The 13,364-nt window shown below is 40.3% G+C and overlaps 1 protein-coding gene across 6 annotated transcripts in view; it reads left to right on the forward strand.

Annotated features, from left to right (window-relative positions):
• Window positions 1–449: 449 nt before the first annotated feature.
• The window catches only part of LOC142059105 (E3 ubiquitin-protein ligase RNF170-like), a 37,698-nt gene continuing 24,783 nt past the window's right edge, over window positions 450–13,364 (forward strand). For 2 of the 6 annotated variants that reach the window (XM_075097475.1, XM_075097476.1), the window contains exons 1-2: window positions 8,383–9,132; window positions 11,291–11,493. In XM_075097475.1, coding sequence (XP_074953576.1) covers window positions 9,060–9,132; window positions 11,291–11,493 — 276 coding nt within the window. In that variant the 5' untranslated portion in view covers window positions 8,383–9,059. Of the gene's footprint in view, window positions 574–8,377; window positions 9,133–11,290; window positions 11,494–13,364 lie in introns of those variants that run through there. The other 4 variants (XM_075097472.1, XM_075097471.1, XM_075097473.1 and 1 more) reach the window with 4 other exon arrangements.

A 13,364-nucleotide genomic window follows, 5' to 3' on the forward strand; every position in this document is an offset into this window, starting at 1 on the left:
ACAACCAATTTCATAGAGACATATAATTCAGTATTTCAGTTGCTTGATTTCATGCACTTTCTCTGCAGATTTGACCTCTCAGGCACTTGCTTTCTTTATACAATTTCTATAGGCAACTCCTTTTTTCCTGGGGTTACGCTACCTAAGCCAGGGAGCGGTAAAAGCTAGCTGCTTTCCAGGGAACATGGAGCCAAGAGCGAGAGCGCAGCCAGCGGGGCAGGGGCTTCACCAGCCAGGGCCCCGTCCCACAGTATCCGAGCAGGGGAGGTGCAGAGATGTTCAACCCTGAGTTCAAACGGTCAGGCAAGTTCGTGGTGATGAGGCAAGTACAAGGTAAAGCCTGGAAGGCCAACCGCTGGTCAGGGTCAGGCCCAGCGAGGTTAACCAGAGTCAGGCACAGTCCCATGATCACTGGGCGGTTCTGAGGTCAAGCTGGGCATTCAGTCCACAGGTCACAGTCCAGATCAGCGGAGTCCATGGCCAGGCCCAGGCATGACTGTGGCTCTGCCAAAGGCCTAGGGCTGAGCTTAAATAGAGTGGTCCATGGGCAGAGGGTGTGGATGGAGGCAGCAGGTGAGGCCATTAAGCTCCATTCATGCACTCAGGGCCCGGACAACATACTCTGTTTCTGTCGGGTCATCTTTCATACATGCAAAAACTATGGCAGAGAGCAGTTTTCCACTAGAGGGCTATACAGTGCAGACAGGAGGGAAGGGTGGAGTGTCATCAGACCCGGCCAAAGCCTAGTACCCCAGTTTCAGGGTTGTTCCTCATTCAAAAGAATCTAGGAATTATTATTCATAAGAGATGCCTATGCTGGGAAAGTGTTACAGACTGTCAGTAGTGCAGGGAGCTCGGCTGAGATCTGTGGGAGAGGCACTTATTTGAAGTAAAAGGCAAGCTACACAGGTTTGGTCATCTGGGATTATGTCAGAAGAGATTGCCTCACCCGTGCACGCCTGGCTCTTGCGTACATGTCAAATGGCTGACTCTGGATGACTGAGTGCTCACCCAGATAAACCAGTATTAGCACACAGCAAGGATCTTTCTAAGGAGCGTTAAACTTATGGCACACCAAATTCTTCAGAGAACTACAATAAAAATATATGTGGGAACCTGTGCAGCTATTTCACTTCTTTCCAATTGCAGCTACACAGGGCACATAAGGAGCACCATGGCACTGGCAAGCTGTGCTTAGAGGTCAGCTGCGGGCAGAAGTAGTAACAAAGGGAAGCTATTTAGGTTATGTAGAGTAAGGTAGTTTGGTTTTAATTTTTTTTTAAGCCTAGTTGGAAATTTTTTCATGAGCTGCAGCTGACATGAACGTCTGTCAGCAAATTCTGGTTTCGTGCCAATCAAAGATTATGACCTGTATTAACATTCTAGAAACAGGGAAGGCTAGCTTGGCACTTCACACCAGGACTGCTTCAATCTCCCAATGTCTAATGTCTGCTGTTACTACATTTTAAAGTCAGGATAAATTACTTCTCACAATGGGAACTTAGTTAAAATGTGTTCACTCGTTTTGATAATGCATCCTTTGCCTTCTTGACAAAGCATCTGACAATCTGGCAGAAAGGGTTGTCTACATTTCTTAACAAAAAGGAAGAATGGCATTTGCTACAGTAGTTTAAACTGCTAGCTTAAAGTCCGATTCCTAAGGGTTTGGTTTTTTTTTCAGTGGGACTTATATTGTTATATCCAGTAATATGGGCAATATTGAGTTCAGACATTACTTGGTGGCTTGCTCAAGAAAGCTGCATATGCAGACACTTGAGTTTTTCTGTACCTTGTGTGGCAGATATGCATGTCTCTTGTAATTTAAAAATGCTCTTATTGGAAAATCCTTATTTACAGGACTGCAGCTAAAAGGGATTTTCTAAGCACTTGGGACAAAGACGTCAGAACAGAAAAATACCGAACAGTGACACTTGGTGGTTAGTTATGTAACTTGCACATTTCTCGCCACTAGAATACACGAGATGAAAAATGATCCTCAGATTTTCAGTCATATTTAGTGGCTTGACTGATACGGTTTATGGCAATCTGCACTTCCCGAGCCTCTTTCAAAACCTTTAGAAGCATCAAATAAGCCTCAGGATGTTCTGTGGCGCTGAGGCATATTTGAGTTTTTCAGACACAGAAACTAGAAACTAACCAATTGCCAAAATATGTGCGGTTAATTATTACACAATACAAACTGATTTGATATCTGCTGTGTTCCCTGGGCCACACAACTCTTCCTGTCCTGTCATAATCTCTTACTGGCATATACACTCCCACTTCCTTTTGAATCAAGCTCTTTGTGTATTGGAAATTACCATATTTTCATGAAAAAGGCATTGGCTATCTGTCTGTTCCCCAAACGTGGCCGATTTAGAAGTCCTTATAATCAAATAAAGAACATTCAGCATAACCGAACACTTAAAAATCACAAAATACGAAGCAAAAAACCACGTCATGATTCTAATGCGAACTCACATTATTTGAATGGCTGGAGATTATCAGTACCTTGCTGGTCTCACCCAGGTTTCTGTTTCCCGATTGCACAAGAGACAGAACAAGCTTCTAAAAACTGCCAGTCGCTGGCAGGCAGCACTCGCAGTCTTGTGATTACTGCTGCACCCCCAGGGCCCGAGAGCTCCTCAGAAGGTTACCCAAGAGCCCCGTGTCAGCTGTAACTGGCATACCAGTTCATTGCTCACTCCATTCCAGTGTAAGAACGGGTTGGGGGGTGGGGACGGATGCCTTATTTCATTATTGTTTTCCAATTTGCCATGAATTGCCTTTTACAAGAGTCATAACTCCCAGAGCAGGGAGTAGTTGAGGTGCAGAGAAAATCTTACAAAAGGAGCTGTTTGGGCACATGATACTGGCTTACCTCCTTATTTCTAGCTGAGAAAAACAGCTTGAGGAAACGGAAAAGGAGGACAAAACCAGAAACAGTAAAAAGAGACAGTCCTGGTGGCTGACATACTACTGGGATAGCTGGCCATTTCACAGTGTTTCTGGTCTATGCACTTTGGTGAGGGCAGGAGGTACTGTTATTGTTATTTTAGGTAAGGGGGGGAGGACGCTATAGGGTATATAGGGTGTGTCTAACTTGCACAGCTAGCCAACATGACTGACTACTGCGCTGTGACGTGTTTGAAGGAGCTCCTGTTGCTTTTTATCTGAAGATGCTCTGCAATACTTTCCAGGTCAATTATGCCCTAACGGAAATGGGAGCAATGTCATGATGATGAATGTAAAATTTTTCACTATATAACTGGAGTATCTATTTTGTAAAATACCCTGAGATATTTTGTCTGGTTGTTGTAGGAGGTGAAAGTCATTATAACCTATTTGTTCTCAAAAATACTAGGAATTCTGGATATTTTGTATATTAAATCTGAAAATTAATACCTTTTACGAGAGTATATTCATCAAAGGAGTCTTGTGTTCAGGCTTTTCTGAAAGGTGGAAATATTTTCACATGGACTAAGCATCTTTCAAGTATTTTCACATTTGATGGAAAGACTTTCATCACTTGAGGCCCTTCTTGGAAGTCATTCAACTATGAGAACACTTGCTTTTTATAAAAGACTGTTTAAGCCAGTGGGATTCCTGGAATTCCTGAGCCACTTATGCTCTTTACACTTTTCTTAGCACATCTTAACTCAATGGACATTTTCTTTGATCCCCACAGACTTAATGGTGGTAAGAAATAGTCATCTCACCAAAACCGTGAAGGCTTGCACTGGCATTTCTAGTCTGTCTTACAATGAATTTTGTTTTGACTGGAGGAATTCTGGGGTCCTTGGTTACAAAATTTCAGGTATAGTTATCTTAGCCCATGTGATACAGTGAGTGTGTGTATAGAGTACAAATGCACCTACACCTGTTGCACAGAAAAATAACAACACAATTGTTGTGTTATTGTTTTAGTATCTTTAGTTTATTATAGTAGTTTCAGAAAATAATCGCAAGTACTTATAAAAATATTAATTCAGGTTTATCATATGTCAGTGAAGTAGGCATTGATAAAGTGAAACAGATGTTACTTTAACAATATTGTTAACATGAGATGTGCAGATCCCATTTTATTACAGAGAATATTAAATTGCAAAGTAGGAATCTATTGCTAATCATCTCATGCATATGACAAACAAAACCTAGACAGTTTTTTATCTTTCGTTGGAGAAAGAAGAGAAGGGGAATGGAGCTGAACGGACAGAGAGGCTGCTTGGACTTGATTTGAAGCAATTGTTAAGTTGCTTGCCTCAGTATCCTTCAGAACCACAGGCTCTGCAGAAATGTGGCTTCTTTTTAAATTATATATGTGAGTGTCTCTGACCAGTCCACTGTCTCTAAATTCTCCTGGGGACAGGAAATGCAGTTTGCAGGGTCAAAAAGAAAAAGACAAGATAGACTATCTAAGGACTAGCTTACCTGGTCACTCCTTAAAGAACTAGAAAAGATGAGTGCAGAGAACAATGGATTATCTCTGCTTTAGTATAATGCAATTCCCATGTTGGGGGGCGGGCGGTTAGAGAAAAGATGGCAATAATGCTGCAGAGACAGGAGTTGTGGTATCTCATGAAATTCCATAAAAAGCCATACTGGAAACAAAGCAGGTCAGAGGCGGAGAACTACCTACCTACATTTATAAATAAGACTGTGACGAGATCTTTGTAATTGTGCCTTTTGGCTTCATACAGCAGGAGAATAAATGGTTAATGTCTTAAAGGAGTGATCTACTTCAATTACCCCAGGGAAACATCTCAGAATTGGGAACTTCTATGAACAGTGACTCGAGCAGGATAAAATATCTATACCTCTACGACATTATTTTTTCTCAACAAGACCTCACTTTGTCATTGTAACCTTCCCTCCTAGCATGCTCGCTCGGTGCCTTGGTTGTTTCTCCAACATTCGTCAATCTCATATCTGCACTTTTCTATTTCTGGCTTTTTGTTTACTTCCTCAAAGATATCTGCACTTCTATTTTAGTACTCTTATCTTTTTTTCAGTGAACAAGGTCACAAGTGAAAGCGGGCTTTGGCAATTCCAGTATTAGCTAGCTAGCTGGCATTAATTGACATCATGGAACTGTTTGCGCTGTTGTGGTAGCAGCTCCTGGCTTTACAAGTTCACATGTATCAAATTTCCCAGATACAATTTCAGTTGGTGCCAGTAACAAAAAATTCAGTACTGGGATATGAACTGGGACAGAGACGTGTTTGTCTCAAATCCTGTTTCCACAGGTGCATTGAAAAGGCAGTGCAATGTTGTGATTTCTAAGGCACCGGCTCGGTGGGTGGTTTTGTGTCCCAACACAACCACTCGATTTGTAGATTCTGATCCTGAGAATATCCTTGCACTTATTTAATATTGTGCACCAAATACCTCCAGTTTTCACCACAGTCTGGGGTTACTCCGTGACTAAGCTCATAAGCATGTTTTTTTTCAAGATGAGGGAAATCACAACCTTAATTTCCAAAAAGAAGTAATCCCTTTAGATTGATTCTGTGCCAGGGCACCGGTATGTAGTCTTGCATAGAGAAACTAATTCTGATAATATATCTAATCTCTCTAAACAGGAAAGAATTTTCAGAAATCTCTGTTCTATTGTACCTATTATATGCCATTATATACGGTTGTCTCATTATTCAGAAACATCATCATCAGTACAGAAGATTCACTGAATACAACATTAATAACTTGGATGTTATTTTAAAATGGATAATTAGAAAGTATTACTTTCTCAATATCAATAAGTTTGTGTGAAAAATTACTAAAATACATGTTTTTAAATGGAGTATGTAAGTAGTATTCTCTCATCGAAGAAGTCTTGTGTTCAAAAATAGATACACTAGGTGAAAATGTCATAGCTATCACTTGCTGTTAAATAACACAGAAATGTCTAAAAGCCAACTATAGCTAAACAGAGTAGGATAGCTGTAGGTATGTAAAGCATAAGATGAATTGTTCTGGTACTCACCACACTTACATATTAAATAAGCAAGTTAGCATGCACCTGTCAAAACCAAGTTCAGATTTCCCATCATTTTTGTATCGATGTCATTTTTCCTTTTTCCTTTGAAAACAAGTTTCGATTTGCCTAAACATTTTGAACACATTTTCTTACATATTTTAAGGTTCTCTGGATACAGCATATTCCAAAGAGTGAAAGCCAACTCCTACAGCAGGGGGGTCGAGCCTCTTTTTAGCAGATTGCTCTCTAAGCAGTGCCAGGGAGGTTACAATTATTTTTATTGGCATTTCTAACAAAATTGCATTTTGCACTTGGATCACTTTTTAATATAAAAGTTATGATTGATTGTCTGATTTTACTAGCCATTCACTTATGTTTCCATTTCAGGGGATTTCTGTCTTGCTTTCATGATGCTCTTCGCTGACAGCTGGTCTGACAGGTTTTGCTCTTGCATCGGAACCGGGTTCACAGCAGTTCTGGTAGCTTAGCTCCTCATTTTAGCAGAACACTGTGAAGCCTGCCTACGTATCCAGCTGACAGCAGCCACCGCTCTTACATCCCAGGGTGGAATTGGGTCACAGCTGGGACACACTGAGAGCGTATAATGCAAAACCCCATCTCAGCCGAAAACCCCCTGCTTTGTGTCAATGCCGTTACATAGGCCCTGCTCCAGAACACTGCCAGGAAGTGTTCTTTCACATCTTCATACTTCTCAGTCCCATCTTTATACTTCTCAGTCCCAATTTTTGGTTAGGTAGACTTTTGTGGAGTGGAATAAGAAACTTGGTTTGTAAAATTGGGAATTAATAATGCAGTAATACAAGTGGTTGGCATGAACAGACCTGTTGGCTTTGATGGAACTATTCAACTATGCAAAATAATTCAGGCACCTAAGTGTTTGCCAGCTCAAACTCCAAAGCCCAAATGACAAGCTTATTATCAGTAAACAGTATTACTTGCACTGTATTTGTGCTTTAAGGCCTCAGCCAAAGATCCAGCACCAAAAAAGCCCAACCTACAATTAGACAAAACAGGTCCAGAATTGCAACTTTCAGGCATGTACTGGGACCAAAAAAGTTAGCAAGGCAATAGGAACGGCTGGCCGTGGGCAATCATGTTTTTACTGGTTTAACATATGGATTCATAGAAGTTTAAGAGATTTTTCTTGGGTCCATTATCTTTCACAAAATATTCTGGAGCTATGTGAAGGGAAATTTGCTCTTATTTAACAGTCTTGCTCTGGCAAACAGGTATGGTCAAATTCAAAGAGTTAAGCCTAATAAAATCTCAGTTTCCCCGTAAAAGACTGGGTGCTGAGTGAAAGTGTGAGAAGACTGCAGATTCCCTGCTGTCCTGCATCTAGCCGTGCCTGGGGGTGGGGAGAACTGCTTTGAACTGTAGTGATAACTGAGAAATAATAGGGTTAGAGTGACATAAAAAATGGAACTAAAATCCTGCTTATTGAAACAGTGCAGAATTTAGCATCCAGTTTCCAAGACTAGCCTATCAGTAGGTAAGGGCATAAGTGACTGTAAAACAGCCGTAGCACTACACATACAGCCCCTGGCAAGTAAAAGGAAATCTTCTGGGCTCATTTCACCTTTACAAAACGTCTATACTCTTTTTGCTATTATTTAGTTAGAGGGGGCTTCACCTCTGTATTAAAACCATTCAAATCCTTTTTTAAGTTGGTACTAACCAAATACTTGAGAGGTTTAGCTAAAACAGATATAATGTTTCCAAACCAGTTTTCCAGTATATAAGCATTCGTGTCTAAAAGTCACAGGAATAACTGACATCCTTGTTAGTTAGCAGCCTTTATGAATTCAACAGGTTGAGCCGAGTAGTTGGGAAAAGGTTGGAAAGAGAGAGCTATGCTCAGATATTTGGGGAGTCCATTGGGGTGAGGATTTTACTAGAACAGCCGGGAGAGGATGCCACAGCTTACACTGTGTCAGTTCTCTGGATAAAGAAACGGCTCCAGCTTCTGCATCTGTCAGTCTGGCACCTTTAATAAGTAATTAAATCACACTGCAGACTTGTATACATACTTGGATAAATAATAAATGACAGCTATCACACTGGCATGCGAGCACGCCTGCATACCCAGGGCAGGAAATCACATACAGAATTTCATTTGTTGCCAATTTATTGGTAACAAAGTGAGGAAGATGCCCTGGGGATTGGTGACTAACAAGGAGCATTGTTTATGCTACGAATCACATCCGGTTATTAGTCTTTGAAAAGTGCTTTGTTTAGCTTATCAGTGCTTCAGCAGGAATGCCAGGGGCATTATTTTTCTTCTAAGTGTATTTCTATTCCGATATTACTGACTCCCACTCAACCCCTCCGTATGAGGTTATGTGTTACCTGAGAGCTGAAAACTAGGCATGTGCTTCAATGCCTTGCTGAATCAGGATCAGGATGGCCAACACTGCACAAACCCAAGCCCCTAAAAGGTTTCCTTATTAATTCTGCTGCATTAAATTGGAGAACGTCTTTACAGAAATCAAGCCTTTCTTAAGGACCATAGAGCATGCCAAAAATAAATACCTTATGAAGTATATATGCCCATCTATTAAAATTATTTTACCATGTTGGACCTTCTGCTTAAAATCTACACTTTACTTGATTAATTGGACAATATTGTGTTACACAATCTAATTCTGCAATTATGCAATTCCAAAGTATCACAAGTGTCTGGCAAGTTTTAAGCCTGTTTCACAAGAGTACTGGTAAGCTACTACTCTATCAGATTATCAAAATACCTGTAGTGTGCCCTTGATCGAGTTAATATTTAAAAATAGTAATGCGGGGTTTTTTAGTTAGGTTCAGGTATCTTTTCAATTATGTTAAACATCTTTTGGGGGGGAGAAGATTTATTTAGATGTTTTAGAAAGTGAGGGCTGTTGGGCTTTTCTCCCAGGAGTCCTCTTCTTTTTTAGCAGGTTTCCTTTATTTGAGGAGAAAAAAAGAACACCACAATGTTTCTTTCATAACCGTAATTTAGAAAACCTGACAGACCCTTGCCATTGGGCAACTAAGTTAATAATTGACAAAGAGGCATAGCTGGCCTCAATGAATGATTCCACACCAACACTGTCAGCTGGTGCAACCTACTCGGCCCCTCTCAAAAATTACTGGAAAGAGGAATGGTAAGCCAAACTTTATGTAGGTCTTCTGAACCACGGTAGGAAGTGTTCGTTAGAATGATTATGAATAAATAATTGAAGTATTTATTTATAGTTTTAGTCACTCAATTATGTTTGGAAAATTTGCTAAATTCTTCCCTTTAAAATGTGTCATATTTTTAATTTGCTTCTGATTACGTTAAATATATATTGTGAAATAATGAGCTGTCCTGTGTATCCTCCCTGATCATCTTAATTGGCCTTGTATTTCAGACACAGAGCAGCTGCTTACTATCACAGGAATCTGACCGAGAGGTCACACAGTATCATGCCTTCCTAACAAGTTTAAACCTCAAAGCAAGGTCTATTTTACTTCTAAATAGTAGCACATGTTCATGGAAAAATTAATAAATGCTTGTTAGCACTCAAATCTGCTGAGTGCTTTTAAACTTTAAGTCTTTCTCTTCAAACATGCTGATGAGGAGGGGCTCATCACTGATGCTTTAAAATTGAATTTCCTTGTTGTCATGAGCTGAGCTGTGTCAGAGAGAAGGGTTTCTGGCTTCATAATCAAGGGCCTGATCACTACTTCATGCATTTCTTTTGCATCTATGTATTAAAAATGTGTCAAATCTAGTGGCAGCATTTTAAAACAATAGGCTTACTTTTGCAGAGTTCTACTACAATTATTTTCTGAAATGCTCAGCTTTCATTTTAAGCTAAAAGATTTGTCTGGATTTTAAAAGATCTCCTTTTTCTCAAAAATCTGACTGTCACATAGGAAACTTCTGGGCTTGACCAGCTTCGAAGCCTGGCCCCTGCTGAGGTACCTACATGGAGAATTCTTTTGCAAATTTGACCCCAAAAGCAAGTAACACCTGTGATGCTCACTGAGAAAGAAATAAAAACATAAGGACCTGACTTTAGAAAAAGTTCAAACGGTATTTAAAAATAAACGTGCAAACTTCCCATGGCCTTTGCCAACCAACAAATTTAAAATTTGACATGAAACGCTGTACATCGTCATCCATTGCAACTCCTATGATCTTAATATAAGTCTTCAAAAGCCATTTGTGTCATTTATGAGCATGTGTGTCACAGTACATTCAAGTTGCTGCCTTGCTAGTTTGTTGAAGTAGGTGGGTTCATTTTCCCTCAGTGTTTTCACACAGGGAGTCACTTTATGTCCATTAGCTAGTTCAGGCACATGGACTGGTGAAAACTGCTGATGGTCCCCACTGGTGTGGTGGTGAGGGTTTTCTCACTGGACATGCGGACAGAATCTCTTTGGTCAGTGAAAGCACTATGCCAGCATTTCCTACGTGGGTGAAAGCTTTCACTACCAAGAATTATTTAAAAGGTGGCCAGTGCCACTCTGTTAGAATGCTGAGCCCTGCCCAGTTCTTTCAAAGAATACTCCTGTGCCCTTGAGAGGATGCTGGGTCCCCCAGCTTCACAACATGACAGGGTTCTCCTTGCAAATGGTGAGACTTTAGACATAACCTATGTGTTTAGTATTACCGTTGGCTAGTGGTAGGCATCTCTAGTACTTGGCCTGCGTGATTTGGGTATCGTCCTTCTACATCTCACTCTCCCTCTGTGCTATATAAGGTGCTTGGGAGTCATAACTCCAGACTAGGGAATTCATGGTGGGAGGGATACCCAAAAGATAGGTATTGTGGCACTTAAACTTTGAGGTGGCAGAGTTTAGGGCTCTCTCTGGATCTTTGGATTCTAAGTCTGTTTTTCAGAATAATCTGTGTCCGAACTTTGGGTGTTTTTTTCCCCCAGGTCTTCCAAATGAAGTGAATTGACTTCTAGTGGACTTAACTTTTTACCATCCCATTCTGGCCGTAGCACAATTCCCAAGAACATATAGGTTAGAAACACCAATATTTTAGGATTTTTTAAGATGAACCTCGGACAAAAACTATAGTATTAGGTGTTCAAAGTAGTCTTAAGAAAATTATATGGAAACTCTTGACTTGGTATCTTCCTTCATATAACACAACCGGAATACTGTGGTTTCAAGTACAAGGAACTCTTGAGCTTCCCTCTGTCCCCTAGACTTGGGAACAAACTAATTTCAAACCTCACCAATGTGAGTAGTATGAATCCTGAAGGAACTTCCACACTTGGTTTTCTGTACTATAATTTGTGGTGCTCTCTAATTTGACTGCAGGTAATCAACGGTTACTGCAAAATGATGTTTCTGGTGACAAATGGTGCAAGGTTGCCCCATGTCTCCCAAAGCAGAGATGTTCCTGGCACAGGAGCATAATTTCTGGATGCTACATAGAAAACTACTTCCATAGTCCCCTTTTTATTCATCAGAGCTGCTTTACGGTATCAGTATGGCATTATCCGGGCCTGGGATTTTCAAAGGTGAGACAGACACCAAGATCCAAATACAAGGCTTTGAAGTAGTAACAACTTTTATGGGCACTCTCAAAGTTTCCAGCCTAAGATGCTAACAGGAATGACAATTTTAATTACTGTTTGTAATTACATGTAGAACTACCGTATGAGAGGAAGCTCCCTAAAAAGCTGTCATTTTAGCCAAAGTCACACTAAATATTTTGTTAAGACTATTTAATGCCATCAAAACCTCACAGCCTCATGACACAAAATACTAACTGCCATAATCGCTACTTCAATCTCTAATTCAATCTGCTAGTTCAAATGTTCAAAGGCTGGGTCAAGGTTTTGGAAGGGGTAAATTAATTCTGGCAGACTTACAGCTATATCAGATATAATCTGTCTTCTCTTGCTGTCAGACCCAGCTGGGCGGTCCCCTTATTACTAGGATAAAGCCAACTCGAACACTGTTTTGAGTGCTTGGACTAAATAAATCAGAAATTTGATTATGTGCACATAATCTATTAAAAATAAATGAAAGATTTGGCATGTTTTTCCTAGCCTGTCTACTCAGGACAAGACTAAGTCACTGATATCTTTGCTGAAGGTGATTCTGAGCCTCTTCTTTCCCCAAAATGCTCTATTTATGTAAGAATGGCTACATCAGGTCAAACCAGGGTCATCTTGCCATCTCTGCAGCAATGGATGCCTACAGAAGAATAAAAAAAACATTAATGATACTTCCCTGGAATACTCTTCCATTCTCTAGCAATTTATGGTTCAGGAACTTTCTCAGTCAGAGGTACCACCTTTACACTTAATAGTACTTGATGCCCAGTACCTGTTGAACTCAGAGGTTTCTTGCATCTATAACAAGAACATCCCCTGCTTAATTGTAAAGAACTGCCTTTTTTTTTTTCCTTGGAATGTGTCACCTGTTAGTCATACTGCCAGAGCTGCTTGCTTCCCACCTTGCTTCATTCAGTAAGAGAGAGATTACAGGATAAAAAATTCTGCTTCATGGTACTGAGTTTGAGTGATTTTTCTTCACCATATACATGCATGTATTCACCTAGTGTCATTAGTACAGGGTCATTGCTTGGTTCTTTGCTTTAATTCATAGAGTCCTAGCTCTAACTCAAATGCTTTGAGAGCATTTTCAAGGTCTCAACAGCAACTTGCCCTTAGCTGACGAGTTTCCAGCCCCTTCGCGTGGTAGCTTACCTCAGCAGCCAGAGCTGGTATCATACAGCAACACAGCAACAGTCAATTCTCCTCTTTTCTGAACAGCACAAACTCTGTTTCTGCAGACTTGCTCATTAAGTCAACAGAAGATGAGTCATCTGGAAAAAAACTAGAATCATTTGTCCCCCAGGAGTCATATAGTAAGCTAATTATTGTACAACACGTCCTAATACAAAATACACGAGCACTTTCAACTTGTTGAGGTTGCAGAGGGCAAGAGAGTTTTTCAAACTTTCCATTGGTTATGGTCTGGGAATGCTGGGTTTCCCTTGACTCAGTATCTACTGCATAATCAGAAACACATTTGGTGCCCTGTGTTGTATGAGACAAAGCTAAAGAAATGTGTGCATTATTACTTTGCAAAAATAAAGAGTAGATACCTAATTGGCTTATGTCATGTATGCAGTGTTTATAAACACAACTGTTCTGGGGCAGTTCCTCAGCTGATGAAAACTATTACAGCTTGTATCAGTCGAAGTAATGCTCTTCCAAAGCTGCATATACCCCATCGGTATTGCGTGGGAAGTCAAAATATAGGAATGTGATGTGCCATATGAATTTTAGGTAGCATTTTGTTAAATCTTGCTTGCCTGGAATTCACCTGTCAGTGTACTGGACTTGAATCTGATCACTGTTATGTTTTAGTTACACAT

This window comes from Phalacrocorax aristotelis, chromosome 6 (assembly GCF_949628215.1).
Source record: "Phalacrocorax aristotelis chromosome 6, bGulAri2.1, whole genome shotgun sequence".
NCBI lineage: Eukaryota > Metazoa > Chordata > Aves > Suliformes > Phalacrocoracidae > Phalacrocorax > Phalacrocorax aristotelis.